The 19,617-nt window shown below is 35.8% G+C and overlaps 1 protein-coding gene across 4 annotated transcripts in view; it reads left to right on the forward strand.

Annotated features, from left to right (window-relative positions):
- Positions 1 to 19,617, forward strand: part of CEP112 (centrosomal protein 112) — a 539,861-nt gene that overhangs the window by 192,183 nt on the left and 328,061 nt on the right. For all 4 annotated transcript variants that reach the window (XM_063080878.1, XM_063080876.1, XM_063080879.1 and 1 more), the window contains one exon: positions 576 to 655. In XM_063080878.1, coding sequence (XP_062936948.1) covers positions 576 to 655 — 80 coding nt within the window. The remainder of the gene's footprint in view (positions 1 to 575; positions 656 to 19,617) is intronic.

The raw sequence follows: 19,617 nt of genomic DNA on the forward strand, positions 1-19,617 counted from the left end.
GAATACCGCGTTTAGGGAAGAGACAGTCATGGTGGGAAGATTCCTCCTAAACTCAGTAAATGGTTATGCATATTATTCCCAGCAGTGGAAAAGAAGACTATTTCATCATAACCCTTATGTATTTGGGGAGTATAGACATGTTATTATATGAGGTCATCAAAAAGCTCATGGAAGATTTGTATTATCTTTTAATTCCATTTTTGGAATTAAACTTTCTGAAGTACCTTTGTATTTTCTTGAATCTTGAGAATCCTTTTCTTTGGCTAAAATGTGATTTTTAAAAAAATCAAAAGAGATTGCTTTCTTGTTTAGTTTTTTATGTATCTGTTTATTTTAAGAGAATCCACATGCAGGTGGAATCAAGCAATTATTAACTTTGAACAAAAAATTGATATTAGAAGTATAGTATTGAAATTATTCTATGGTAAATGTTTATGGTTGACTAAGTTCTATCTTGAAATATCTAAATCTAATTTTATATTAAAATGGATTAGAGATTACTGTTTCATTGTATTTCTCTTTTGAGTAATCTTTACTTGTCTTCCAGTAAATTTTACGTGTTCTTGTCATGGCAGGTTCATGATTTGCAGAGTGAACTTAATAAAGAGAAAGAAGATGCTCAAAAGAAAATTCATAAATTTGAGGAAGCTTTGAAGTAAGTAAACTTTAATATATATAATTTTAAAAATTACTATTACTTTTATAGTAAACTGTGGGCCAAATTAAGTAACTAGAATCTAAACATCATATTTTAATAAGAGCCTTGTTGTGGATTAATTCGTGTTGGTTTTCCATGATGAATCTCTATTTTTGGAATTTTATTACGAGGCAGTAGTTATTTTTTTTTTTAAAGAAAAATTAATTCAGCGGTTTTTAAGTGATAGGATTGTAAGAAAATAGAACTTAGTGGTTTCAGATGCTTTCTTCCTCTTAAATGAAAACAGATTTTTTTTTTCTTAAGAAAATGACATTTAGGAGTTAGGACATTTAGAAATCCCTCTGTAGGTTTTGTTGAGAAATTTGGGTAATAAAATGTTCTAATTGTTATATTTGAAAATGAATTACTATATAGGCATTGTTTGGGAGAAGCTTTGTCTTATGATATAATACTTAAACATGCCTTAAAGTATTAGATTCTCCATTCATTTGCTAAGTTGATTAGGCCCTACCTATCACTAGGTTTTTTTTTTTTACCTTGCAGTTTTTAGCTGGAAATAATTTATTTATTCAATAAATATTGAGATTCTGCCATGTGTCAGGCACTGTGTGGTCCCTTCCCATATAGTCCAGTTGGAAAGATATTCAAGAAATTTGGCAATTACAGTACAGAGCGATAACAACTTTAATTGGAGGAAGGTCAACAGGATACTTGACTCAAGAAAGTGATTTAAGAGAAGTTTCCTTGAGCTAGATAACTCCCACAGAATCATCTAATTCTATTTTTCTTGCTTTTTCAAACCTCCAAATAGAAGTAACTTACAAAGAGGCCAAAAATACCCAGGATCAAACAATCTTAGTATCAAATTCTGCCTGGGAAGATTGTGTAACCATTTCCCCTCTCTTGCTTTGCTTGTTAATAAAAGGTATTGACTCAGTTGCTGAATAGAACATCTTAAAATAATTTGTTTACTATGGCATCACAAGATACCGACTTTTTATCTTCACAGAGACTTATTGCCTGTTTGGTCACATCACCAAGTATGAATTATGTGAAATCAGAAGAGAATGATAATATTCATTAAACGTTAGTCATGTAACTGTACCTTCTACTCCAATGACAAAACTAGTGCATTCTTGATTTTTAATTTAATTCATATTTTTCAGTTTTTTTTGTGTGGGGCTGGCTGGTATGGGGATCCGAACCCTTGGTCTTGGTGTTATAACACCGTGCTCCAGCCAACTGAGCTAACCAGCCAGCTCCATTCTTGCTTTTTTAAATGGATAGATTGCCCTCCCTTTATTCCTCATGAATTCATTTTTTTCCTCCTTAAAATACTGATTAGAAGCCTTCTTCATGAGCCTTATTCGATTTACCACAGTTTTTCTCTTTTGTTCTACTTTGTCTCTGTTCTTTTGCAGTTTCTTTATACTTTCTCCACTGGTTAGTTGATTTGTATTTTATATCTCTAAAGGAAGGGATAATCCCTTTAAATAACAGTAAATCAACAAATATTCGTTTAGTACCTATAGCGTTTATACACTGTAGTATCATACTAAAAGAAATAAAAGATTTAGAAGATGGAGATCAAGATAGAAGGATATTAATGATTTTACAGTCCAGGTTAGGCACTTGAAGTACCAGGTATTAAGTTGTTAACAATAAGTGCAGTTAGAGTTCAGAAGATTTTTTAGTGGGATATTGGGAGTTTAAATGTAAAGCAATATAGTACCTTTTAATGTTGCCTGGTAGATAGTCAAATAGCCCTGAAATTTCCATAGTTTTCTATATACAACATAATCATTTTATGAGCCAAGTAACACTTTGTAGTAACACCCAAATACTCGATTTTACTTGGAGTTAAAAAAAGCTGTTTTAGAATTTTTAATAAATTTCCCCTGTAGATTTATTTCTCCCATTCCCTATGTAGGTGATATCTTTAATTTTATCTTAACAGTACAGCACCCAGTATAGCAGCAGTAATCTAGTAAGTTATTGTGAGGTCTGAGTGTAAGCTGGCTGTTTACTCATAGGAAAATATTCCAAGAGTCAACTACTTCTGCTTTTGAATCTAAGAGTAGTGTTGGACCCAGTTGGCCCAGAGACAATTCCATTTTGCTAAATGACAGCTATATGGTATAGAAACTTTGCCTTTATTATTAACAGTTTTTTTCTTTAATACATATGCACAAAGGTGAAAAATCTCAGATTTAGAATGTGTTATTGTTCATGCACATGCAGTTATCCTTTCTTTTGTTCATTTAATAAAGGCTTATTTCTTCTGTGGATGTTGAATGTAGAAGATATCAGAGAAAGCAGGAATATATATACATATGAATTTCTAAACATATTCATATGAATATGTGATAATGCAGTATAAGGCAAAGGATTTTAAAAAAACATATAATAAGGGATACTTAGTGAGATGGATTGGTAATGGGTGGCTTCTTAAGAGAAAGAAAAGTCTTTTAACTGAATTGTGATGGAAGAGTGGCGAAAAGATAAACTATTCTAGGTATTTGGTCCTATACTGTCTCTCCAGAGATGCCAGCCTCCATTGGTTATTCTCCCTTTTTTTTTTTTTTTTTTTTTAGGGAAATAAAACTGTTCTGCATAATGCTATATGGTGTATACATGTTATTGTATATTTGTCCACTTCCATAGAATTTTGAACACAAATTATAACACAAAGTGTGAGCCACAGTGTAAACTATGGACTTTGGGTGATAATGATGTGTCAATGTAGGTTCATCAGTTTAACAAATGTACCCTCTGGTGCGGGAATTTGATAGTGAGAGAAGCTGTGTGTACGTGGGGATAAATATTTTATGGGAAATCTCTGTACCTTTTGCTCAACTTTGCTGTGAACCTAAAACTGTTCAACTTTGCTGTGAACCTAAAAGTGCTCTAAAAAAATCAAGTCTGTTTTTTTAAAGTAAAAGTTCTTTTCTTCATGCCTCCCATGCCGAATCCCATTCCCCATACGTAACTGCTGTTAAGTGTTTAGTGTATTTTCTTCCACTCTTTCTTCTAATGTACTTGTACACATAATGTCTGTGTGTGTGTAATATTTATTTTTATTTTTTACTTTTTCTCATTTTTTAAAAATTGAAACACAATTGATTGCACATATCTATGGGGTACAGTATTGAATATAAATACCTGTGTACAATATGTGATGCTCAAATCAGAATAACTACTATATTTATCATTTCACAATGTATTCATTTTTTGTGGCCCTTTACCAGTTTCTCGCTAACCTCCCCTTCCCTCCCCCTTTCCCTCTCCGGTGGCCTCTGTTCTTGGTCTGTCCTTTTGCAAGTTCAAGGAGTTACTGTGATTGTTGTATCTTTCTTTCTTTCTTTCTTTTATTTGTTTATTTTTTTAGCTCCAACTTATGAGTGAGGACATGTGGTATTTCTCTTTGTGTGCCGAGTTTATTTCACTTAACCTAATTTTCTAAGTTCATCCTTGTTGCTATGAATGGCAGTATTTCATCTTTTTTTATGGCTGAGTAATATTCTATTGTGTAAATATACCACATTTTCCTTATCTAGTCATCTGACAATGGACATTTAATTTGGTTCCATATGTTAGTTATTGTAAATAGAACTGGGATAAACATGGGACACAGGTATCCCTTCAGCATGGTGATATCCATTCACTTGAGTATACACCCAGCAGCAGTGGGAATTGCTATATCATATGGCAGTTCTATATCTAATTGTTTGAGGAACGTCCATGCTGTTTTCCATAATGGCTGCACTAATTTACAGTCCCACCAACAGTGTAGGAGGGTTCCCTTTTCTCCACATCCTCGCCAGTATTTGTTATTCTCTGTCTTTTTTGATAACAGCCAGCCTAACTGAGATGATATGTCAGTGTGGTTTTGATTTCCATTTCCCTAGTGTTTGGTGATGTTGAGCACTTTTTCATGTGTCTGTTGGCCGTTTGTATATCTTACTTTGAGAAATGCCTATTAAGCTCCTTTGACCATTTTTTAATCAGGTTACTTGTTTTTTTACTGTTAAATTGTTAGAGTTCCTTGTATATTCTGGATATTAATCCCTTATTAGATGCATAGTTTGCAAATATTTTCTCCCATTTTTAGGTTGTATTTTCACTCTGCTGATTGTTTCTTTTGTGGTGCAGAAGCTTTTTGGTTTTCTATAATCCCATTTGTTTTTTGTTGTTGTTGTTGTTGCCTGCCTTTTTGTGGCGTTAGTCATAAAGTCTTTGCCCAGTCCTGCTTCCTGAACTGTTTACCCTATGTTTCTTTTAGGAGTTTTATAGTTTCAGGTTTTATATTTAAATCTTTCTCCATTTTGAGCTGATTTTGGTGTATGGTGAAAGGTACATTTCATTCTTCTACATATGGATTTCCAGTTTTCCCAGCACCGTCTACTGAAGAGACAGTCTTTTCCCCAATGTACGTTCCTGGTGCCTTTGCCTGAGATCAGTTGGCTGTAAGTATGTGGGCTGATTTCTGGGTTCTCTATTCTGTTCCAATGGTTCAAATGTCTGTTTTTATGTCAATACCATGCTGTTTTGGTTACTATGGCTTTGTAGTATAATTTGAAGTCAGGTAGTGTTATGCGTCTGGTTTTATTTATTTATTGCTCAGAATTGCTTTGGCTATTCATAGTCTTTGGTTTTCCATATAAATGTTAGGATTTTTATTTTCTGTTTCTGTGAAGAATGTCATTGGTATTTTGATGCGGATTACATTGAATCTGTAGATTGATTTGGGTAGTATGGACATTTTCACAATGTTTATTCTTCCAATCCAAGAGAATGGAATGTCTTTCAATCTTTTTGTGTCCTCTTTAATTCCTTTCAATGGTGATTTTTAGTTTTTGTTGTAGAGATCTTTCACCTCCTTGGTTAAGCTGATTCCTAGATATGTTTTTGGTGACTATTGTAAATGGGCTAGCTTTCTTGATTTCTTTTTCTGCTAATCTGTTATTGGAGTATACAAACACTCCTGATTTTTGCGTGTTGATTTTGTATTCTGCAACTTTACTGAAATTGTTTTTTAGCTCTAAAATTTTTAAGGTAGAGTCTTTAGGATTTTTATATATAGGATCATGTCATCTGCAAACAGGGACAGTTTAACTTTCTCTTTCCAATCTGGATGCCCTTTATTTCTTTTTCTTGCTTGATTGCTCTGACTAGTGGTTCCAATACTAATGTTAAATAGGAGCGGTGAGAGTAGACATCCTTGTCTTGTTCCTGTTCTTAAGGAAAAAACATTCGGAACGATATTAGTGGTGCATTTGTTGTATATGGCTTTTATTGTTTTGAGATACTTTCCTCCCTCCCTTTCTTTTCTATTTCCAAGCTTTTTTTCTCAGCCTGCTTGTTCTCTTTCACCTTGTGACATGATTAGATGTGCTCCTTCCATGTAATACCTTTCCTTTTCTCCTAATGAATTCCAAGTCTCAGGTTGTTTGATTCTCTCAGATCATAGAATTTTGCAACCGTGTGGGGGTTTTCTTGTGAACTGGGATGATATATAATGTGTTTGAGATGTTAATGTTAAAATTGAGTGACTTTATTCTGACATAACAGTTGTGTCAAGGATTGAAAAAGGCTGGGAATTGTTCTATGAGAAGATGATGCAGTTGATAGTTATACTCTGCAAGTGGTTGAAACTGCCAACTCAGTCTTTGGTCTAAATCTCAAGCTGATATTTAAGAGCATATCTTTAAGAGGGACACTTTGTATTGTAGTCAGCATTTTTCACTTTAAATCCTAACTCCTTAAAGCTAATTTTCCTGTTGCTATTGTTTCTAAAAAATAAAACTAGTTTAATGTTGCTGCCTTGCTACTGTTTTCAATTTTTGTTCTATATGTGTACTAATCATTTGTACTTCCTATTTCATTTTTATTGCAGAAAATAATTTTAATAATCTCCAGTAACTGAAAGTTATTTGAAACTAACTGTAAATGTTGTGAATTGTATATGTTCATTTTCATTTTTCAAAGAAAAGTAAAGTACATGGCAGACCTCGTAGTCCCTAATGAATGAAAAATGACTATATATGACAAAATAATTAGGTGTAACTCTTTGAAGGACTAACACCGAAAAATATATATTTTTGAAGAATTAAAATCCATCAACAACAGATGTAGATAGTATACATTTGGTTTATTTCTTTTTTAATATTTTTGTATTTACCAAACTTGATTTCTAAGTTTTTGGTGCTATTAGAAATAATAAAGCATTGTTGTGAGATATTGTATGATTTGTCTGTTTTAAAGTGTTCAGTGAAACCCTTCAAAACCATTTTTTTGATTGATAGCTTTTTCAAACTCTTCTTTTGCAGTAAAATACAAAAATGCTTTGAAACAGATTTATTTTGATCCATTTTAACATTTTTTTGTATTGTCAAATAGTAAACATTATAAATATTTTTAACCCTGACAGTAATATAAACAACCTTTGTGTTTTTCAGTTAGAATCGAAAATATGTGCTGGTAATTTCCCTAGAACATATTAGAATATTGGTCTTTAGATGATATAGCTATAAATGACCCTATATGAAGCAAACCCTTATTTAACTAAAGCACATTGTTTGGTTGTCGTTGCTGTATATTCATCTATATATATACGTGATTGTGTGTGTATGTATACAGCATAAATAAGTCTTCTACTGTGCTTTTAAAAATAGAGAGATAAATTCAAATCTGGGCCATAGCCTCTGGCCAGAGGCCTCATGACATTGCTAATACAAATTCATCATGCAGTTTTGTTAAAAAAAGGCAAGTGTGTTATGAATTCTGGATATTCCATTTGCCTCCTTTTCCATTATTATCTTGAATTTTCTCACAATTACTTTATAACCCTGGAACATATGTTTAGTTGACTTTTTGCAAATCTATACAACATAAAATGTAAATATGTAAGAAACTTAATTATGTAAATATTTAGAAATATCTGTTTTGTTATTGCCTAGATTTTGCCATAAATAAATGTGTGCTATAAGGAAAAGTGATGAAGTGGCTAATTGTACCTTTATGGTTTTATAATATTTTTTAAAGCTAGGTAATAGAGTCCCATGGTTTAAAATCTGAAAGATTCAGAAAAAGAACATACAGGGGGCAACTACACAGTTTCTCTCCTTGGAGGAAGCAGTGTTGCCAGCTCCTTGTGTATCCTTTCATATGCCAGCATAAATATTCTACCATTGTCTTTTTCCCTCATACTCTACATACATTCTGTTCTTGTTTTTTCTTTTACCTATCAATACATCTTGAAGATAGTTTCGTATAAGGACATAAAGAGCTCCCTCATTATATTTTTTATATATTTGACATACCATAATTTATTTAACCAGCTCTCTGTTGAAAAACACATGATGGAAATTCTTCTAGTACATATATGGTTTGATTTCTACATTTAAATCTATGATCCATTTGGAATGTGTAGGTTGTGAGGTATGAATCTAGTTGTTTTTTGGCTATTGTCAAATGTCTATCCAATAGCCATGTAACACCATGTATTCATTATTCAACATCAATTATTTAATAATCTAACCTTTCACTCACTAGATTGTGTGTTACAGTACCTTTATCATTAGATTTATTTCCAGATCGTCTATTTTGTTCCAGAGGTCTGCATATGCTTGCACTGTGGCATATGCTTTTAATGGCTGCAGTTTAAAAATAATGTTTATTGTCTAGTAGGATATCCTCTCCAGCCACAGGGTTTTATTTCTAGGACCTACCCTTTTTTTTTTTGGCTTGTTTGTATTTTTCCATTTGAGCTTTGTAATTAATTTATCTAGTTAAAAAGCTGATTAGTTTTAATGTTTCTGTACATTTATAGCTCATCAGAGGAAGAAATGACATCGTTTAGTGTTGAATCTGTTCATCCAAGAACATGATATGCCTTTCCATTTGTTCAGGTCTTCCTGTGTGCCATTCTACAGCTATATCTTTTTTTGAAACAGATAAAATTCACAGTGAGTTTATGTTACTTAAATATCACAAGTTGATTCTTTTATATTAAACATATGTGCTAGTATGAGGGTACTTCAGAAGTTCATGGAAAGATTCATATTATCTGTTAATTCTATTTTTTCCATGAACTTTTTGAAGTACCTTCATATTTTGACTATTTATTAGGGTATGTGGTAGGAAAATTAAAATACATAGGGAGTTGTACATTCTCAGTTTGCAGTTTCATACAGAATTTGAGATATGGATTAGAAAAATTTCTGTACTTGTGGACATACCATGTACTTTCATATAAAGTATGTAAACTCTTGAGGGCATCGCTTATTTATACTTCTTTTGCCATTCAGCGCCTAGTATGTGATCTAATCAAATTTAATTTAATCAAATTGATTTATTAACTCATCCAATCATGTATTTTGTTCTAGGAATTTGTTCATTCTGGGTTTAAAGTGCTCAACAAAACAGCAAGGTTTCTGCTATGGCCACTGTACATAACTGCACAGGTTTTGTATTGCACAGCTACAAAGGACACCGTTCTTATAGGCTACTATCTGGTGTTCTCTGGAGATTAAGTGTGGTTTTCCTGTTTTACTTGATAACATCAGATATTCCTGACTTTATTTTTATTTGGTTAGTATAAGATAGTTATTTTGCCTACTATTGAACTATTGTTGGGGTTGCTGCATTGTTTGTAAAAATTTTATAGTGAAGAGATAAAATGAAGTATTTCAGTCACGATTTCAAGAGTTAAAGTTAGTAATTTACATGGAGTCCAGAATCAGTCTGCTTAACCTTCTATGTCAATAACATCTCTTAAAAACTGAGTTGCTTGAGTACTTCCTTCATCATCTTGCTGCTCTGTTAGCTTTTACTATTAGCTCAAATGCCCAAACTGCATCATCTTCCTCCTTTACCTAATTTTTTTCTCTGTTCGTATGTGCACAATGAAAATCAGTGTTTTTTTCTTCCAGAGGTAAGCGTAATAGAATGTCTCTAAAGCTAACCAACTTTTCGTTTTGGTGAAAAAGAAAATCTTAGGGACTTAAATACAAAGTCTTGTTTTCATCATGGAATTTCTATCCAGAACTTTTAGGATGCTGCTGATTTTTGGTAGCCCTGAATCCAGAGAGCAGTATGAGTTTGAAATGCTTTTAGGATTATATCATTTAAGTAATGGTTGAATACAGGAAAAGGAAATAATTTAGTAATTTCTATTGGAATTCATTTTAGCGAGTAAATAGTTCATGTATTTATAACACATTGATGCAGTGAAATTATTATAAGAAATGATGAGTAAAATATCTGTCTTTATTTCTAAAACAGACTTAAGTGGCTTAAAGTATAAACACTTATTGACATGTAATTGAAATTAAAATATAACATGAACATATAGAGAAAGGTAGATACTATACCAGAAATAAAACTACCTGTATTTAAGTTCTATTGCTTTGACCTGAACTTTTTCAGGGGTTTTGGGAAACATTTGAGTTTAGTGTGGGTTAAGAGCATTGACTCTGGAACCCGCTGTCATGGGTCCAAATTCTAGCTCAAATTACTAACTCTGTGACCTTATGCATGGTGCTTGACTTCCATGTAATTTCGTTTTTACATCTGTAAAGTAAGGATAATAAGATCTTCATCCTAAGATTGTTCAGAGGCTTAGAAGAGTTAATATAAGACATTTAGAATAGTGTCTGTTATATACGTGTATTAGCTCTTATAATTATTATTAAGGGCTATATTATATATGTGTATTAGCCTTTATTATTTTATTTCCCATTGCCTTATAAAAGGATATGAACAGATTCCTCAGAAGTAGTCTTTTCCTGGCACCAGTTTATTTTAAACAGTTTTATTTGAATTATAATTCTGACAGCATAAAATTGACTTGCTTTAAGTGCACAGTTTGATGATTTTTGTTAAATTTACAGAATTTACAGGTGCACCCATCACCATAATTCAATTTTATAACATTTCTGTCACCCCAAAAAGATCCCTCATGGCACCAAATTTTAGAAGAAAAGGATCATATCTGTTTTTTCCTAACAAAAATGAATAACTAATAAGGGATAGGATCTTTAATAGTTTTTTTTGCAGAAAATGCAAACTGTTTCTTATTTCGAGCTTCAATAAAAGCTGAACTCATAATATTAAGATATGCTTTGGCATTTTGTGGTGACTTAAGCTAATATAGTCCTAACATCTTGCTTCCTTGTAATTTAACTTTCCAGGGTTTAACTTTGATACAAGGATGAACTTAGAAAACATTCTCTCTGTGTATGTGTAGTGAGTGTGTATAAATGCATTAAAAAGGACTTGGATATATATATATATATATGCTAATGTTTGAAGTGAGAGGAGGGATGTTGTTTATGTTTTGTACATACAGATGCTCCTTGACTTACGATGAGGTTACATCCCAATAAATCCATCATAACTTGAAAATATCCTAAGTCGAAAATGCATATAATCTATGCAAAAAATGCATATAATCCTATGCCTCTAATGCATATAATCTATCAAACATCATAGCATGGCTAAACATGCTCAGAACATTAGCTTACCGTTGGGCGAAATCTTCTAAAAGCCTATTTTATAATGAGATGTGGATATCATGTAATTTATTGAATGCTGTACTGAAAGTGAAAAACAGAATGGTTATATGGGTACTCAGAGCACAGTTTCTATTGAATGGGTATCACTTTTGCAACATCACAAAGTCAAAAAATTGCTAATCGATCCATTGTGAGTTGGGGACCATGTGTAGTTTAAATTTTTTCCAATAAGAATATTTGTATGTTACTTTTCTAGCTTAAGAAAACAGTAAAGACAAAGGAGACCAATAAATGTTTTAGAAGGAAAAATTATAAAACGTTAGTAGTTGTCTGATGTTGAATGCTCATCCTAGTTGGTAAGCATATGGGATTTAAAAAAATTTTCTCTGCATTTTGCATTTATTCTTAAATAAACATGTCTTAGGACTTCTCAGGGTCCTGAGACACTTTCAACTTGCCCCAAATCACTTAGTCAGCAAGGGGTGGAGCAAGGAGTAAACCCAGATAGTCTCTGAAAATATCTGAAGGCTATTCAGAGTTTTTGACTAAAAAAATCTTCTGTGTATTTTTATATAATAAAGGGATAGGAATCAGGATTGAAATTCTTTCTTTTTTTTTTAAGGAGGTGGGAATTTTTCTCATCTAGAATGGAAAGACACCCTGCCACAGCATTTTAAGAGAGGATATTAGGAGGCCTGTGGAATACAGAGTAGGAAATACGGCTTTCTAATAAGTGTACAATTAGGATATTTTTAATGAAAATGCACTTTAGATATGTTTTCAGTTTCTTTCTGGTGGGAATTCTCATGTAATATGAGATTCATCTTTCACTTTTATCAATTTTACTTTGTAAACTTTAATCCAATTGTAGCATACATATTTTGATTTCTAAAAATCCTGACATTTCAGGGTAGGTAAATCTCATGACTGAACTGTAGTTTAGGAACATTATCCTGACAGGGATGAAAATCTCATAAAATTAAGGAGTGAAAAATTGGAAGCAGGAAAATAAGAAATATGAAGCTACATAATAGTCCATGTAAGGGACCACAGACACTGGGACGGTGGCGTCTGTGGTTGTGAGGATGGGTGCAGCCCAGGGAGGAGCCGTACCAGCACCAGCTTCCTGGAGTGCTCTAGTCTCAGCAGAGTGCCATCCTTTCATCCAAGTCAGAGTAGACTTTCACAAGTGATTTCCAAGAGAGGTGCTAATGAAAAAACTATACTGTTTTATATTTTTATTCCATGTAGACGTAACATAGATTGTTGAGTAAACAGAAACATGAAGTGAATACTGAGGAATACTGAATTTTTAATTGCTGTTTCATGATGTCTGAAGACATAAATTTAAGGATTGGTTAACTTTTAAACACTGGGATTTAAATTGTTATATATGGAGAGTTTCAAGATGGCGGTGGCTGCAGCGGTTGGCGCGGAGTAGCTGAGGTGGAAAAGGCGGCCACTGGGCCTCAGGCAGCCGGGAAACTTGTGGACCTTCCTCTCGCCATCTCTTAAGGGAGGACCGCTGCTAGTGGCCGGTCGTGTGGGGTGATCGCCACTTTGCCCCCGGCAGGAGAGGCTGCCTCACTTACAGGCAACAGCTTTGAAGTGTGGAGCAGGAAAAGAACTGTTTCTTAGCTGCAAAAGCGAGTCTCGAAACAGGGAACACAGTGCCAGGGCTGCTGTGGATGCAGACAGGATCCCGGAGGCCGGGGCCGCGCTGAAGGCGGCCAGCTGCCCTATTCAGGATTTGAGGTTTCAGGCCGGCATTAAAGAAGATTCCTGGGAGCGCCTGAGCCGCGCCGCGACTGAACAGCCCGAGGCGGCAGCGGCTGAGAACGAGGAAGGCGACAAACCAGAGGCAGAGAGTGAGCGCCTGACCTGGCACAGCACTGTGAGTGACCCTTGGTCCAGCCCTGTTTGGGGGGCTGACACCCACCCAGCTCCCGCCTGCATCACCGGTTCACTCACTGCCCCGGGGCTGCCTCCATTTTCCCAGGTGCTGGCAGCTCCACCTGGCTCGGCCATCACTGAGCCTTCCCACTTGCTTGGCCTGGCGCGGGGCTTTCTGGAGCCTGCGGGCCGGCCTCCCCTCCCACTCCCTCCGCGGTTCTCTGACGGGGCTGGTGGAGTGGGGCATCCCCAGCCAGTGTTGGGAGGGCAAGGAAGTACGGGCGGGCTGACTGTCACTCCACCACACCCTGGACTCCCGCCCCGGTAAACTTCCTGTTACTGGGAGGCAGATACCATCTCTGTGGCCACAAGTTTGGAAAAAAGCCTAACCAATTTCTGGTTGGGAATAGTGTGGTAGGAGAGTTCCCAGGTCTGCTCGAACCTGCCGGAGAGCTGGCTGCAGGTGGGCGCTAGATTCGGTCTATGCCAGGGGGATACAAAGGTGAACAAGTCCCAAGAAAGATCTACACAGTGCTACAAAGGCACCCAGAGCGACTGGTCGTCTGTGCCTATCAGAAACCTGGTAGACTTCCTGGGCGAAGTGGTGCCGAGCAGGGTCTTGAAGGCCCAGCTGATAGACGAGGGTTGCAGAAGACACGCCCCAGCCCAGCACAGTGCGCACAGAGTGGGGAGACATGCGGCCAGGGAGGCGGAGACTCGACAGAAATCACACACCCTGTGGGGTCACCACTGAACGATCCAACAGCCTGGACCAGAGCACACGGAACAGGGAGAAGTCCTGCACGGGAAGTGAAAGCTCAACAGAGATCACACACCCTGTGGTACGTGATCCAGCAGCCCAGCAGAGTCCAAGCTGACCAGAAAGGTGGCTCCCCGGAGAAGCCCAAGACCCGAGGCAACCACACACACAAGGCACTAGAGGCCAACTGAGCAGTCATGGAGGGAGCCATACGAAATTGGCAACCACAGCAACATCCTAGTTAGTCATTAGTCTCAAACCGGTGGACTGTGAAACCCCCTGCCACAATGAATAAACACCAAAAAAAAGATACCAGAAATACAAAAAATCAAGAAAGTACACCACCAAAAGTTAATAAATCTCAAACTCTAGATCCTATAGAATAAGAAGCCCTTGAAATGACTGACAAGGAATTTCGAGTGATAATTCTAAGGAAACTGAATGAGATACAAGAAAACTCAGCTAGACATCATGATGAAATGAGGAAAAGTATACAGGATCTGAAAGAGGAAATGTACAAGGAAATCAATGTCCTGAAAAAAAATGTAGCAGAACTTGCTGAACTGAAGAAGTTATTCAGCGAAATAAAAAACACAACGGAGAGTTTAACCAGCAGGCTTGTCGAAGTTGAAGAGAGAACCTCTGAACTTGAAGATGGGCTGTTTGAAATAACACAAGCAGACAAAAAGGAAGAAAAAAGAATCAAGGACATTGAAGAAAATCTGAGAGGGATATCAGACAACCTTAAGCGCTCAAATATCCGAGTCATGGGTATTCCAGAAGGGGAGGAAAATGGAGATTCCATTGAAAACATATTCAACAAAATAGTGGCAGAAAACTTCCCAGGTATAGGAAAAATCACAGATCTTCAGATCCAGGAAGCTCAACGATCTCCAAACGTATTCAACCCAAAAAGGCCTTCTCCAAGACAAGTCATAGTCAAATTGGCAAAACTCAGAGACAAAGAGAGAATCTTAAAAGCTGCAAGAGAGAAGCGTCAAATCACCTATAAGGGAGCCCCAATCAGGTTAACATCAGACTTTTCATCACAAACCCTAAAAGCTAGAAAGGAATGGAATGATATTTTCAAAATACTAAAAGACAAAGATTGCCAGCCAAGAATACTCTACCCTGCAAGGCTATCCTTCCAAAATGAAGGGCAAATAGTATATTTCTCAGACAAACAAAAACTGCGGGAGTTCACTACCACACGACCACCCTTACAAGAAATCCTCAAGGGAGTACTGGGTTTGGTTCCTGAAAAATAACTACCACTGCCATAAAAACCCAAGAAAAATCAATACCCACTAGTATAATAAAAATGGCATTCATGAAGAGAAAACAAGCAAACAAAAACGCTATCTGCGACCTAAGGAACCAACAAACACAGAAACCAAACAGTAAATCAGAAAGCAAGGAACAAAAGACACCTAAGACAACCAAACAACCAATAAAATGCTAGGAATAAATCAACACCTTTCAATAACAACTCTTAATGTAAAAGGCTTAAATTCCCCAATCAAAAGACACAGACTGGCTGACTGGATCAAAAAGGAGGACCCAACTATATGCTGCCTACAAGAGACCCACCTCACCCATAAAGATTCACACAGACTAAGAGTGAAAGGATGGAAAAAGATTTACCATGCAAACAGAAAAGAAAAACGACCTGGAGTAGCTATTCTTATATCTGACAAAATAGACTTTAAACTAAAAACCATAAAAGAGACAATGAGGGACACTACTTAATGATAAAAGGACTGATCCATCAAGAAGACATAACAATCATAAATATGTACGCACCCAATGTTAGAGCAGCCAGATTTATAAAACAAACTCTATTAGACCTAAAGAAGGAAATAGACACTAATACCATAATAGCAGGGGACCTGAACACCCCACTGTCAATATTAGACAGATCATCTAGGCAAAGAATCAGTAGACAAACACAAGATCTAAACAAGACTCTAGACCAATTGGAATTGGCAAATATCTACAGAACATTCCACCCAACAACCACAGAATATTCATTCTTCTCAGCAGCACATGGATCATTCTCCAGGATAGATCACATGTTAGGTCACAAATCAAGTCTCAATAAATTCAAAAATATTGGAATTATCCCATGTATCTTCTCAGACCACAATGGATTAAAACTAGAAATTAATAACAAACGAAACTCTGGAAAGTATAAAACACATGGAAATTAAACAGCATTCTACTTAATGACATATGGGTCCAAGAAGAAATCAAGCAGGAAATCAAAAAATTTCTTGAAACTAATGAAAACAATTATACATCATACCAAAATCTGTGGGATACTGCAGACCAATAACAATAAAGGAGATTGAAGCTGTTATCAGAAGGCTCCCAACAAAGAAAAGCCCAGGACCAGATGGATTCACAGTAGAATTTTACCAAACATTCAAAGAGGAATTGACACCGATTCTTTACAAACTATTCCAAAAGATTGAAACGGACGCAAATCTCCCAAACTCATTCTATGAAGCAAACATCATCCTGATACCAAAACCAGGTAAAGATATAACCAAAAAAGAAAACTACAGGCCAATATCCTTGATGAATATAGATGCAAAAATCCTCACTAAAATACTAGCAAACAGAATACAGCAACACATACGAAAAATTATTCATCACGATCAAGTGGGATTCATCCCAGGGATGCAAGGTTGGTTCAACATACGCAAATCAATAAATGTGATACACCATATTAATAAACTCAAACACAAGGACCATATGATCATCTCTATAGATGCTGAAAAAGCATTTGATAAAGTTCAGCACTCATTCATGACAAAGACCCTCTATAAGTTAGGTATAGAGGGAAAGTATCTCAACATAATTAAAGCCATATATGCCAAACCCACTGCCAATATCATCCTGAATGGGGAAAAGCTGAAAGCTTTTCCTTTAAGAACAGGCACTAGACAAGGATGCCCACTCTCACCACTCCTATTCAACATAGTGTTGGAAGTACTAGCCAGAGCAATCAGAGAAGAGAAGGAAATAAAGGGCATCCAGATTGGAAAAGATGAAGTCAAACTGTCCCTGTTTGCAGATGACATGATCCTATATATCGAACAGCCTAAAACCTCTACAAAAAAACTGTTGGAATTGATAAATGATTTCAGCACAGTAGCAGGATACAAAATCAACACACAAAAATCAGTAGCATTTCTTTTCTCCAATAGTGAACATGCAGAAGGAGAAATCAAGAAAGCCTGCCCATTTACAATAGCCACCAAAAAAATAAAATACTTAGGAATTGAGTTAACCAAGGAGGTGAAAAATCTCTATAATGAGAACTACAAACCACTGCTGAGAGAAATTAGAGAGGATACAAGAAGATGGAAAGATATTCCGTGCTCTTGGATTGGAAGAATCAACATAGTGAAAATGTCCATACTACCCAAAGTGATATACAAATTCAATGCAATCCCCATCAAAATTCCAAAGACATTTTTCTCAGAAATGGAAAAAACTATTCAGACATTTATATGGAACAATAAAAGACCACGAATAGCCAAAGCAATGCTGAGCAAAAAAAATAAAGCTGGAGGCATAACACTACCTGACTTTAAGCTATACTACAAAGCTATAATAACCAAAACAGTATGGTACTGGCATAAAAACAGACACACTGACCAATGGAATAGAATAGAGAATCCAGAAATCAACCCTCACACTTACTGCCATCTGATCTTTGACAAAGGCACCAAGCCTATTCACTGGGGAAGGGACTGCCTCTTCAGCAAGTGGTGCTGGGATACCTGGATATCGATATGCAGGAGAATGAAACTAGATCCATACCTCTCACCGTATACTAAAATCAACTCAAAATGGATTAAGGATTTAAATATACACCCTGAAACAATAAAACTTCTTAAAGAAAACATAGGGGAAACACTTCAGGAAATAGGACTGGGCACAGACTTCATGAATACGACCCCAAAAGCACGGGCAACCAAAGGAAAAATAAACAAATGGGATTATATCAAACTAAAAAGCTTCTGCACAGCAAAAGAAACAATTAAAAGAGTTAAAAGACAACCAACAGAGTGGGAGAAAATATTTGCAAAATATACATCTGACAAAGGATTAATATCCAGAATATATAAGGAACTCAAACAACTTTACAAGAAGAAAACAAGCAACCCAATTAAAAAATGGGCAAAAGAGCTAAGTAGGCATTTCTCTAAGGAAGATATCCAAATGGCCAACAGACATATGAAAAAATGCTCAACATCTCTCAGCATCCGGGAAATGCAAATCAAAACCACATTGAGATACCATCTAACCCCAGTTAGGATGGCTAAAATCCAAAAGACTATGAACGATAAATGCTGGCGAGGCTGCGGAGAAAAAGGAACTCTCATACATTGTTGGTGGGACTGCAAAATGGTGCAGCCTCTATGGAAAATGGTATGGAGGTTCCTTAAACAATTGCAAATAGATCTACCATACGACCCAGCCATCCCACTGTTGGGAATATACCCAGAGGAATGGAAATCATCAAGTCGAAGGTATACCTGTTTCCCAATGTTCATCGCAGCACTCTTTACAATAGCCAAGAGTTGGAACCAGCCCAAATGCCCATCATCAGATGAGTGGATACGGAAAATGTGGTACATCTACACAATGGAATACTACTCAGCTATAAAAACGAATGAAATACTGCCATTTGCAACAACATGGATGGACCTCGAGAGAATTATATTAAGTGAAACAAGTCAGGCACAGAAAGAGAAATACCACATGTTCTCACTTATTGGTGGGAGCTAAAAATTAATATATAAATTCACACACACACATACACACATACACACACAAACCGGGGGGGGGGGGAAGAAGATATAACAACCACAATTATTTGAAGTTGATACAACAAGCAAACAGAAAGGACATTGTTGGGGGGGAGGGGGGGAGGGAGAAGGGAGGTAGGTTTTTGTGATGGGGAGCATTAATCAGCTACAATGTATATCGACAAAATAAAATTAAAAAAAAAATAAAAATAAATAAAAATAAAATAAAATAAAATAAAAAAAAATAATAATAAAGAACAAATAAATAAATAAATAAAAAATAATAAAGAAAAAAAATTGTTATATGTGTGTGTGTGTGTGTATATATTTATTTATTTATAAATATCTATCTATTAATTATTTTCCCCACATGTGGTACCTTCTAATACTTGAGTCATAAACATGCCTTGCGAATGTATAAACATTCAAATTGAATTTGAAGTTTTTCTAATTTTATCAATTTCAGTTGTAAGGGTAAAACCTGCACATTTTAAGAGGATTTCAATAAAATTTTAGGGAAATTGTTTTAGCCACTTTGGTTTATTGTATTGCCTAATAAATGCCCAGAATGCCCAGTGGATTGACTAAGCAAGCTAAGGAAAGTGCTGTGTGGGTCACGCAACCGGATCATTTGTGCTGGGTGACTATTAGGTGTCCTATCTGGTGACATACAAAGGACCAGAGATGTAACTGTAGATTTTGAACTACACCCAAACTTCAGCCAAGGGATCTGCTAGATGCAGAATATGGGGGGATCCTCTCCTATTTCCCCACCTATATCAAGGTTGTCTATTTGAACTGAATCCAGTTTTGCCTTTTCTTTTCTTGGAATTATCTTTTCTCTATATTATCATCCTTTTGTCCATCATCTTGCTAAGTTTGAATCTTTAAAGATAAATATACTTACTTCCTTGCCTCCAAGGAAGGAAGAACAGAAAAGATCAAGGCTAGGTTAGAATTCCAAGA

This window comes from Cynocephalus volans, chromosome 16, assembly GCF_027409185.1.
Source record: "Cynocephalus volans isolate mCynVol1 chromosome 16, mCynVol1.pri, whole genome shotgun sequence".
Classification (NCBI taxonomy): Eukaryota; Metazoa; Chordata; class Mammalia; order Dermoptera; family Cynocephalidae; genus Cynocephalus; species Cynocephalus volans.